Here is a 12921-nt window from a genome sequence, read left to right as displayed (position 1 = left end):
ATTAACTATTAATTTGGAATCTTAATTTGCATATTTAATGAGTTAAACATTATTAAATTATATTATGACAAAAGATTAGTGCGACAAACTAGATGCAACATATTATTTTTATTAACAACAAATTATTATTTTTATTAACGAATTGATACATGTACACAAATAGAAATATCAAGATAAATAATAAAATTTTTGCATATTTATATTACAAGTGACAGACAATGTGAAAATTGTATTAATTTATTTCATACAGATATAAACCAGAAAATTGTATTATTTATTCTATTCAATACAAAAAAACATATAATAATTTCTAATAAATAAATAAAATTACAGCAATGCCTTAAGTACAAACATTATTAGACACATTATCTACGAAGATAGTTGTCGTCACACTTCCTTAAGAAATAGAGTCGAAGTGCAAAGAGAAGTATTTCAATTTTATATACAGACTATTATTTATTAAAATTAAATAACTATGATCAGTACATACCTCTTTATTCTTTTTAGAAAGTTTATTATTCCATTCCTAAAAGACATATATTTTCCTATACTAACTGTCAATTGTTTAATACGATTCTATACATTTAGAACGCTTCTTCTTTATGCTTACCCGCTGTAAGCATTATTTCACGTATCAAACATGTAGCAATATGGACATTGATAACCATACTAAAAAAGTCACTTCACACGGTTACATGAAAAATTGTGTACTTCAGACAAAGAATTTAAAACATTATTATTTGATAAATTTCTTTTCTCATAATTGATTCAAACGTTAAAAATTTTATTCACGTATAGGCGAGTTTCGCAATGTATGGTAACTACATGTAATTCCACTTAATTTTTAAACATATGATTTCCAAAAATAGCTTATTGATTTGGAACATTTCGTTACATATGATTTATTAACATTAATTACATAATGTCGTCAAGTGAATCTGTGACGTTACTTTTTCAGTAAGGATATATCAAATATTAAAGAAGCACGAATAATGCCTATGAGCGCGACTACGGTCCGTATTTTTAAGAACGTACACTCGCAACAATATTTAAGCCGTTCGTGAATTCGTATACTATACGATCATTTTCAATTTCCGACATTGATAGGAAACTGTTGACTGCACATGCTCAAGGCCGCCATATTCATGGTACGCGGAAGCAGCGAACACACATAGACGCAGCATATCTTTACGAAAATTGAGTTCATCTAACGGATTTGTCTATTCCTAACAAAATGTTTAAAAATCGTATGACATTTTTTTCGAAATCTCAGTTTTACGTTTCATCATTGCAATCTCGTTTCTAACTAAATGTCGTAGACAATTTGAACTCTACAAAGAAAATCGAGACATTTTCATGAATATTGTTCGTGACACACATAAAAATATAACTCCCTTATTGCTCAGGTCCCAACACTGAAACTATATCTATTTCACTGTAACTGCCAAAGCGTGTCAGCATCTTTAGTACAATGTATAGCTACATTTTCAAGAAATTCGTTTATCTTTCAATTTTGAAGAGTGTAGGTGTACTACATTAAATCAAGCGATGACGGAAACGAAGGTATTATTTACATTAAAATTATTTAAAGAAATGAACAGTGACAACTGGAATGTTTCGTTTTAAATGCTTTACCGCAACGTTACATGTCAATCCCTATAGACGTCAAATGATCCTAGAATGTCACATAAACATAATTAAATGTTAAAATAACTTATTGTACATTACATCGGTAATATTTTATACTTTTAATAGTTGTGAGACTATATTCAATGGATGTTATAAGTCCATTTATGTAATATTTGTCATATCTTTTCCTTAATAATGCCAAATATTACTACGACATACGTAATCACTTTAAAGCAACTTGTATCCACAATCCAGTAGCAAAAATGTCTTAGTTGTCAATGTTGCTAAAATATTTTAACGTCCGTATAATAATATAATCATCCATCAAATAGTGCAAAAATATTTATTATTTAATATTATCAAATCTTTGTGAGTTTTTCCTAACGAAACGATTGAATTCCAAAGATATGCCTAATATATCGTGAGTTTACAATTTTGTTTAAAATCGATTGATTTTTATATCAGTTTGAAATACTAAATTGGAGAGATTTCCTTTTACTAAATTTTCTTGAAAAGATTGACTTCTTGATGAAGCGTTGGTAAAATGACATTTTTCTTTGAAAATTAAGAAAGTGTCCGTGATATAAAAAAAAAGAGATATAAAAGATTAACCAACACCGAATAATTTCGAATAAGGGACTAAGGTTACTTAATATGAAATGATATGAGCTTATAAGGATGCAATTTATATAACAATATACATAAGAACACCTCGTTTAAAAATTATAACCACTAGAAATCTATCTATTTAACTATATTTTCTAAAAATATAGTTAAATAGATAGATTTCTAGTGGTTATAATTTTTAAACGAGGTGTTCTTATGTATATTGTTATATAAATATAGTTAAATAGATATGTATTTGTATTCTCAACTTCTTTCATCGTTGTTTTGATAATTACACTTATTAAGCGTAAACGTAATAGTATTTGAGATTATCTATCCCATTGCCAATCGCGGTCAGTTACTATGGCATTACGGGTAAAATGTGCGACATTAAAAAATAAATAATTATTCGTAGAGAGTGTATGTAATTTAAATGTCAAAGCTCTTCGGTGGCAAGTAGAGGATCGATAAACTATGAAAGCTTTTATAAGTTTATCCTCGTTTTTGCTTCGTTTTGCATAAAGTCGCAAAAGTGGCAAAACGTAAACAGTTCTCACTGTAGTCTTTCGTTACTCATTCATGCAAGATTTATGCTTATTGTAGACATATTTAAAATTTTTGTTTGTTGCAGAAATGGAAGCGTGGCGTCAGTATCGACAGCTCGTCTCGTCGTCAGATACCAATTTTGTGACATTTGGTGCACTCTGCAGTTTTGATTCTTCAATTGTTGTCGTAAACTGTTTGACAATGATTAAACTCCTTATTAGAAACATCCGAACAAAAAAATCCTATGGCATTAAAATTGATGGTCGGAATTCCGAAGACAATATTCCTTCACGTTCAAGAACGAAATAATAAAAGTTTTATTCTTTTTTATATTTTTCTCTCAAACGCAGCAAAGTGAGAAAAAATTGGAAAAATTATAATTTTAAATTAAAGCACATACCTCGCAATGATGTCTTTTATCCCTGTGCTGCGAATCTGTATGATAAACCGGTTATCATTTAGTACGTGATTTTTTTCAAACTCATTCTTTAGATACGTAACAACATTAAAATTAATTCAGTGAATCAACATTTTATGCCGTTTTAGTGATGAAATATATCTATATATAAAATTACCGTAGGAATATTTATTATTTGCTACATCATAATTTAAGTGTACAGGATGAATTATCAAATATTGTAATTCCTCTGATTCTTGATATCACTGGTCAACACTGAAAAATCATCAGAGATGCGGGTATATTTTTCTGACGTATTTTTGTGTGCTGAATCCAAATCCGTTCATAGAATTTTCCCATCACCCTCCATTTTCGAGATATCCGCCATTTTGTATTTTTTTCAAATTCGTTTCTTTCAGAATTTTTTGCACTCCAACGGAACATGATAATTAATCGTACGACCTCTCATTTTACGCATAATTGCTTCCAGAATACGTGTGAATTTTTCCAGATCCAAAAAATTACTGATGCTTAGTGTTGTCAGTGAAAAACTTCAAAAATTTCACTAAAAATGACGAAAATTCAGCCATTTTTAGAAGAAAAAATGCATCTAATTTAAAAAAAAAATTTTTTGAATATATTGTAACTGCATGGTCTTATAGTAGGCTAATCACACGTTAATTTCCGGGCTTGTGCGTCTATTTAACTTTATTGTATGTGAAGATATGTATTTTTAACCGATAATGTCGAAAAATGGTAAATTTAGTGCATGCGGGTGCTGGATGGCACTGGCACGTAATACCAGAATGATTGACATCAATTTCCCATTTTGCAATATTTTTCAGGGTGTTTAACATACATATTTCATTCCGAATATCAAAAATGGTGGATGAACTTGCAAAATTTGTTTACAAAAAACGATATATTCATTATTCTGCACCTAATTCGAAGTAGTATAAAGTGTTAAAAAGTATATGTATTTTGTCTTCCCCCCCCTCTCTCTCTCTCTCTCTCTCTCTCTCTCTCGCGAGAAAATTCCCTTCATGGGGATTCCCTATATGCGCATACAGATCGCCAGGACGTTGTATCGGTTTTCCAGCCATATCAACAACACAGTCTGACTTCCCATGAAGGGAATTTTCCCGCGCGAGAGAGAGAGAGAGAGAGAGAGAGAGGGGGGGGGGAAGACAAAATACATATACTTTTTAACACTTTATACTACTTCGAATTAGGTGCAGAATAATGAATATATCGTTTTTTGTAAACAAATTTTGCAAGTTCATCCACCATTTTTGATATTCGGAATGAAATATGTATGTTAAACACCCTGAAAAATATTGCAAAATGTGAAATTGATGTCAATCATTCTGGTATTACGTGCCAGTGCCATCCAGCACCCATGCACTAAATTTACCATTTTTCGACATTATCGGTTAAAAATACATATCTTCACATACAATAAAGTTAAATAGACGCACAAGCCCGGAAATTAACGTGTGATTAGCCTACTATAAGACCATGCAGTTACAATATATTCAAAAAATTTTTTTTTCAAATTAGATGCATTTTTTCTTCTAAAAATGGCTGAATTTTCGTCATTTTTAGTGAAATTTTTGAAGTTTTTCACTGATAACACTAAGCATCAGTAATTTTTTGGATCTGGAAAAATTCACACGTATTCTGGAAGCAATTATGCGTAAAATGAGAGGTCGTACGATTAATTATCATGTTCCGTTGGAGTGCAAAAAATTCTGAAAGAAACGAATTTGATAAAAATACAAAATGGCGGATATCTCGAAAATGGAGGGTGATGGGAAAATTCTATGAACGGATTTGGATTCAGCACACAAAAATACGTCAGAAAAATATACCCGCATCTCTGATGATTTCGCAAAGTCAAATTTTGTTGACCTGGGTATTTAATGAAGTATCCACCCAAAATATTTCTCCATAAATCTCACAATGATAAAGGACCACGCACTAATTAAATGGAAAAGTGGCCCCGGTCAAATAAAAAATAAACCATGGGAAAATACACTTTGGGATGTCCTGATAAAAAGTCTCCATGGCGACAATCTTGAAAAAACAAGTTTAAGCTGTCAAAAGTCACACACACACACGCACACGCGTGTATATATATATATATATGATATAAGAAGCATAGTATATGATATAAGCATGTACACATACACGTGTGCGTGCGTGCGTGCGTGCGTGCGTGCGTGTGACATAGTACATATAGTTGGAAAAGTAAAAAAACGCACAAAATTGACTTATTTGATTTTCTCGAATGTATTAAGTTCAAGTGGTCTTTTGACAGCTTAAACTTGTTTTTTCAAGATTGTCGCCATGGAGACTTTTTATCAGGCATCCCAAAGTGTATTTTCCCATGGTTTATTTTTTATTTGACCGGGGCCACTTTTCCATTTAATTAGTGCGTGGTCCTTTGTTAGTCTTTATGACTCTTCTCATGCTCACTCAACCGCACTTTACTTTTGAACTCTCTGTTACACGTACCGCATTTGTACGATACACCTGTATATACGTCCTTATTAGTCTTTTAACGTTTATTATTGAAATGCACTGCTTTCACGTGGCGATTTAAACTTACTTTATGCCTGCAAAGTGACCGTTGCAAAATTTATTATTTTTTGTCAATTAATTTAATGATTGAGATTGAAGAACGAAACAATTAGTTTAACTTTTGTTACTTAATTAAATACTCACTTAAATTTTTTTTCACAATATTGGCATTCATAAGGTCTTTCGCCATTATGAGTTATTTCATGAGTAAGCAAATGCGATTTATACTTAAACTCTTTTTTACACGTTCCGCATTTGTATGGTATTTGTATACCTTTAATATATAAGTCCTTATTAGACTTGTAACGATCATCTTTGTAATGCTTTCCCACTATATGTACTTTTAGTCTGTCTTCTCGCCTGTAAAATGACCGTTGCAATATTTATTATTTTTAACAAGTTAATTTAATCATTGATATTGAAATTCTTCGTAATTAACTCATATTCTTCACTTAAATACGCACCCAAATTTATGTGGACAAAGTGTGCATTGATAAGGTTTTTCGCTTGTATGAATGTACTCATGAAATCGCAAATTCCTTTTCGTCGTAAATCCTTTATGACACGTTTTGCATATGTGTGACCTAATTTCAGTACGAATGTTCCTATTATTCGAATTCGAAGTTGTTGGTGATTGGTAGCTCTTATCTTAATGTTAAGAAAAGTTCTTGTTATGAAATAGACATGAAAAAGGTAAAATAGATTTCATAATTTTTAAAACACGCTATTCTTCAAAATTAAAGTACTATCTGCGAAAATAAGCAAACTGCGAAATAGTATAATTTCTCCAAAGATCATCGTACCGAAATGATTAAGAAAGCAATTTGAATCATGAAACCTTACTTTTCACAACTACACTTCAAAGTCTATCTTGCTGATATTTTATGAAATTATAATATCGTAAATGATGATGCATGAAAAATTAAAATTTTATATGTGAAATTCAATTTCATACGTTAAATTCAATTTCAAAGTTGCATGGCATAAAATAAAAATTATGCACAAACTGGGTTCACAGCTTCCTAAAAATTGAATCGATTTTTATACATAATTTACTTTTCCTTCTGTACGATTTTTTTTCGCCTATTTAACGTTGAATCAAAGAAGTTTATATTACATCAACGTTGAATAATTCGGCGAAGAGAGTAGTAGAGAACTCGAAAGAAAGATAATTTACAAGCCGATATGTACCTTTTCGAATACTGTAAACCGCATCAGTGTACAATTTTTAATTCGCAATGGGAAACACCACAAATTTCGTTATAAATTTTGAAATTATAGTTGCTCCTTCATTTATATTTGTGTAATTTTATAATATATCAGTTACAACGTTTTTCCAAGTACGGTTATGAAAAATACAAATTTAAAACTTTATAAGGTACTTATCTTAATGTCTCGGCACAATGATTATTGACAAAATTATTTTACATCAAAATTTGCCTATTTTTGCATAATGGATTATGTAATGCTTTAATTTTGTTGAGCAAATTGTAACACTCATTTTATTAATATAATTAAGAATATAACCGTAAATTTGGTATATGTCTTGTATGTGAATAACAGTATATATGAAATACATACGAATCTAATCCCATCGTTTATGAAGTATAAGCAAATCTTATACGAATCGTATGCGATAGCATGTTAATTGAATGGTTGGACTCTTCATCGTATAAGATTCGTATATACTTCATAAACGATCGGATATAGTTCGTAAGTCTGTCATATATACTGTTCACATACGATCTTATATAAATGGTGTTTTATTATCGTATACCACGTATGATTTTGTCTTATTCAACTTCTACGGTAGGATTCATTAGGACGTATGTAGGTCTTACCATGCTCTTGGTGTACGTATTCTTCTGTGTTGTCATTTGATACTTCGTTTTGATTCACCTTTTTAGAATTAATTCTCAAATCCATCAGGGGTATTTTTCAATTTACTTTTCTGTAACGTTCCGTTATATTAATTTCGTAGTTTGCACCTACTGAATCTTTTTAGATTCAACTCTCAGACTCAGCAGGTTTATTTTTCAATTCACTTTAATGTATCGTTCCTTATATCACTCTTGTAGTTTACAAGTTCTAAATATATTTCACTTTTACTTTCTATTAATCTTTTACTTTCATACTTTTCCACTTAAAATCGTAAAAAAGAGTAACATTTTAATAATACAATAAAATTATGAAAATCTTACAGTTATAACAAAAAATAATAAGGTATAAGTAACAGACAGCTGTGTCAAATATAGAATTAATTATAAAATAAGGAATATTTAAAATTATAATGTTACCTTTGACGTTATATTTTTGAGACGTATTGATGATTTAACACTCTTATGCTCTAGTTACAATTTATACATATATAGATCAAGAACTAAGAATATACGGTAGAATTTGAATTTATTTGCTGACAAAATAAATACGTCAAAATCTTGGGAACGACTGATCCAAGGTCTTCATGTGTGTACCTTTTAAACGTGTACCTGTACATACATATGTTACGCATGTGATTGTTATATATATATATATATATATATATATATATATATATATGCCGCTCCTAACAAAAACTTAATTTATTAAGTATTATTTATTTGTTTAAGGTAAAAACGAACTATATCAGTAAAAACTTTTTACTACTACGAAAAAATATTAGAAATCCAAAATACTTAATTATTTTTCGTATTAAAGGAAGAATTTTTTGAAACCCTTGCATTTTTGCCATATATCCTATGGGGTGAATTACGCGGCTATTCTTAGGAGGGGTGGGGAAGGTATGTACAGGTCTAAGTACAGGTAACTAAGTACAGGTCTTAGTTAAGTTTAAGAGCTTTTTTTTGTCAATAACAAAAATGTATTAGGTCAATCGGAAGGTTCCGTTCGTATCTAGCGGCGAGAGTGTCTATTCCAGCCAGCTGTCGAACTGTCGATAACTCTATAATGTCTAAATCAAACTTAATTTTTTAGTTTTACCATCAATAAAATTCAGTATATAAAAGTATATGTTTGCATCAATAACATTATTTCTTACTGCATCGAAAATGTCGAAATTTGAGCCAAATGTCGAAACTTGGCATCTTTCGAACGCACTTCTATAATATAAAAATGTTTGTCGTATTTTGTATGAGGAGTTTTAAAGTGCAATTAAAAAGATGTGTGAATCCTTTCGTTAATCGTAATTAATTATTTATTTTTTGTATTTAGCCGAAAAAATAACCCAGTGGTAAATTAAACAAAGTTCTTAATTCTTGTGTATAGTATCGTTTGTATTTCGTATGAAAAGTTGTGAAGTGTGATTGAAAAGATTTGTGAGTCATCGAAATAATTTTAATTAAATATTTAAAGAACGCGTAATTAACCGAAATATAGATTTCGGCGCCACTGTTTCGAAGTACTATCAGGATATACCTATCATGGAACAAAAAGCGGTCAAAGTCTCACTACAAATGTTTTGAAGCGTTTCAAGTGCGGTCAATCGGACGTTGAACGCAGCCATTGGTGGCATTGGTTCAGCCCGTTCAGCAGACTCAAGAGTTATACAACTGTTTTATGATTCTTTTTTAAGATAGAACTATTCCTTTAGATCTGAAAATATAATCTAATCAGCGAGACGAATCATAAAAACGGTTGCAAAACTGTTGAGTCTATTGAACATAGCCATTGGGCGAGTTGGGCGAGTTCAAAACAGCAAATCGGCTAGGTACGCTTGCCGAGCGAACGAATATGATTGGTTGGATCTATAAGTAATAACCAATTATGTTTATTAGCAGGCTGGCCGCTTTGTCAACTTGAACGTGTCCATTGCCACGCTGATTGGTTGCTGCTTCGCTGCTTGACGCTTTAAGGGCTGCCGCACACACCTTCCGTAACAGTAACCATAAGACGTACCGTAAGAGTTAGCCAATCACAGTCGAAAATTCTTTTGAACTTTTAATTCTGATTGGCTGATTCTCACGGTATGTATTATGGTTACTGTTACGGAAGGTGTATGCGGCAGCCCTAAGCCCATGGCACATAGAAAAACGTAAGGCCGTAAACGTATTCAGTAAGCGAATTGACCAATCACAATTGAGAACGTCAGCGGCGGCTGCTTACGTTCTCAACTGTGATTGGTCAATTCGCTTACTGATTACGTTTACGGCCTTACGTTTTTCTTTGTGCATGGGCTTTACGGTTGCATATAAATGTACCTTTACAGTTGAATGTAAATGTACTTTTACTACGTGTATTGTAGATGACACATTGGGCGCATTCAGCAGAAAAGAGCGCTCGCTGTTATTGGTATATTCTTCCAGATTTAAAATTCTGATTGGATGATCTAGAAGAATACACCAATAACAGCGAGCGGTCTCGTAGCGCTCTTTTCTGCTGAATGCGCCTATTATGTAGACGAGCCTTTCTTTTGTGATTGGACAGCAGCTAAATCTTGTCCTTCCTGCCACTAGAAATTCTACCAATCCTGGATTCTCACTAGATGGCGAAACAATCAAGAGCCAAAACTGATTGACCCCCGCCAGATCATCGTCGAGGACGCCAAAGCTCATTCTTTTCCGGTGCTCTTTTGGGTGATCGTGTCTTGTTTAGTTTTTAGCTGCAGTTGAATCTTTCTCCATCTTCCACAATGAAGATTTATAAAGATCTTTTCACGGGTAAGTAAATAAAGAATAATGTCTACATTCGCACAAGCCAAATATTTTTCATTTTTGTTGCCGATACACAATAAAATGCCTAAATATTAATAGCATTTCACATCGATTTTTAATCACATTGAGAAATATTCCTGCATCATTTCTCTGCGCGAAATTACACTCATAGGCTTCGTTGTTGTACGAGGAATTAGCACGATTATTAAAATTGTAATTCAGTTTTTGTATAAAATTTTGTATAAAATTGCTATTAAATTTCTAACCTCTCCATATGTTCTCGAAGATTCGTAAGGATTGCAGGAGCAATGTACTCGTTCAAATATATTAATATACACAATAGTGTAAAATCAAAAATAAATTTAGAAGAAATCTAGATCTAGGCTCCGCATAAAATAAGCGGTGTAAACCTAGGATTACAAAATTTTTTTATATGTTTTAGGAGACGAGATGTTCTCGGATACCTATAAAATTAAGCTGATAGACGATGTATTATATGAAGTATATGGCAGGGTATATATGCATCTATATATATATATGTTTTATATATAATATACTTATGAAATGCAAGGAGTAACAGCATAACATTTTTATAATTAATTTTTATAGTTAGTTACTCGTAAGGCAGGAGATGTTGAAATCGCTGGTTTTAATCCATCTGCGGAAGAGGCTGATGAAGGTACAGACGAAGCGGTAGAGTCTGGTGTAGATGTTGTATTAAACCATCGCCTTCAGGAAACATTTGCCTTTGGAGATAAAAAGTCTTATACATTGTACCTCAAAGATTACATGAAGAAGTAAGTTTATGTGCAGATTTATTGATTTCTATTTATTTTGTTATAATGGCAAAACAATGAAAAATGCTATTACTGTAATATATATAGTTGAAAATATATCTTGTATCATGTTAAGATCATGTTGTATAAAAATATAAGGATTAAGAAATAAAAAGCCTTTAAAGTTAATGAATTAAGATGATATACATTTATATGAATTTTCTATTCATTTATTTAAATAATATATATTCATACATAATACATATTTTATGTATATTAATATATTTGTTCAATTCTTTTTACAGATTAGTAGCAAAGTTAGAAGAGAAAGCACCTGATCAAGTAGAGGTGTTTAAAACAAACATGAATAAAGTTATGAAAGACATTTTAGGCCGGTTCAAAGAACTACAGTTTTTCACTGGTATATCAATGGATATTGATGGAATCGTAGGTCTCATGGAGTACCGCGAAATCGATGGCGAGTCAGTGCCTGTACTGATGTTCTTTAAACACGGTCTTGAAGAAGAAAAGTTCTAAGTAATTCTTAGATACTGAATAAATTTTGGACAAATTTTGTGAGTCACATTCTTATTTTTAGTAGTAATTTTTTGTATTATTATAATGATATTAATAAATTATTAATTAATATTTTATTAATAATAATTATAGTAATAATAATAATTGTAATAAGTATAGTAATAACATTATTAATAATAATAATTATTATTATAATAGAATAATATTAAGAATTTATTTATCCTGTAAATAAGATATACATGTAAATATTCGTGACCAACACGTTTTATTTGTGTTTGTCACTGCACAAACATGTTAGATAAAATTGGAAATCAGATTCTCGCTGTGACGACTTTCTAGGCGCAGCGTTTAATATTAACCAGACATCTTTATAATACTCAATTTTATTTCAACTTAAAGTTCATTACCTCTTGATGTAGTGATCTCTTTTACACATGCCCACCTACAGTTTTTAATGCTGCTACATTGGTTTTGAACTGTCTATTATTAGAAGGTGTTGTCATGGAAAAGATACTTTCGGTGGTTTTCTGTTACTGTTCTTTGAGAAATAATCAAATAGTTATATATGTTTTGGCTCGGTTTGAACCTGGATCTGTGGCACAGAGAGCAATCACCCAATTCTATGCTACAGTTACATTTGTCTAAAATTATGTATTGATGTAATGACTAATCTGTTTTTTTTTTTTCCAGGTAAACTGGAAATCAAGACTGTACACATGCTGGAAAGCTGTGAAATTTAGTTAAAAATGTGAAACGAACAGTTCGACTTCCAATCTTAATTTTGAATGCAACTTACATTAAATAAAATCTCCGTTAGCGGCTGTTTCTTGACAAAATAATTGTACATATTCTGTAACATGAGAGAAAGTGGCGACAGAACTCTTGATAACAATGTGCAAGTAATTAGTTGCGAAAGATGTATGTAACAATGTATTCGTTTTTATCCATTTTTATATTAGATAATTTTATTTATGTATGAACAAAATGGAAGATGGGGAAAGAGAACTTGCAGTGATGGACTCACATCAGTGATATAAAGTGTTTACAATTATGTTAATATTTGTATTAATTGTCAATGATCAACAATTTCTGAACTATATTCGACTTAATGTCCATCATAAATAAAAAAAATTTTCCATAATTTTTATTTCATTTATTTTCTACATTTGTATTTATTTGTATCTTCCTTCGTTCCTTA

The 12921-nt window shown here is 31.0% G+C and overlaps 1 protein-coding gene across 1 annotated transcript; it reads left to right on the top strand.

Moving 5' to 3' along the window:
• Positions 1–10301: 10301 nt before the first annotated feature.
• Positions 10302–12478, top strand: Tctp (translationally controlled tumor protein). Its single transcript, XM_018538921.1, has 5 exons — positions 10302–10416; positions 10853–10923; positions 11020–11207; positions 11492–11761; positions 12414–12478. Exons 1-4 carry the CDS (start codon positions 10389–10391, stop codon positions 11721–11723), a joined length of 519 nt encoding a protein of 172 aa, XP_018394423.1. The 5' UTR covers positions 10302–10388; the 3' UTR covers positions 11724–11761; positions 12414–12478.
• The last annotated feature ends 443 nt before the right edge of the window (positions 12479–12921 follow it).

The sequence above is a fragment of the Cyphomyrmex costatus genome, unplaced genomic scaffold, assembly GCF_001594065.2.
Source record: "Cyphomyrmex costatus isolate MS0001 unplaced genomic scaffold, Ccosl1.0 scaffold102, whole genome shotgun sequence".
NCBI classification, from domain to species: domain Eukaryota; kingdom Metazoa; phylum Arthropoda; class Insecta; order Hymenoptera; family Formicidae; genus Cyphomyrmex; species Cyphomyrmex costatus.
The sequence above is the reverse complement of the archived record's forward strand: the minus strand, read 5'-3'. Positions and strand labels throughout refer to the sequence as shown.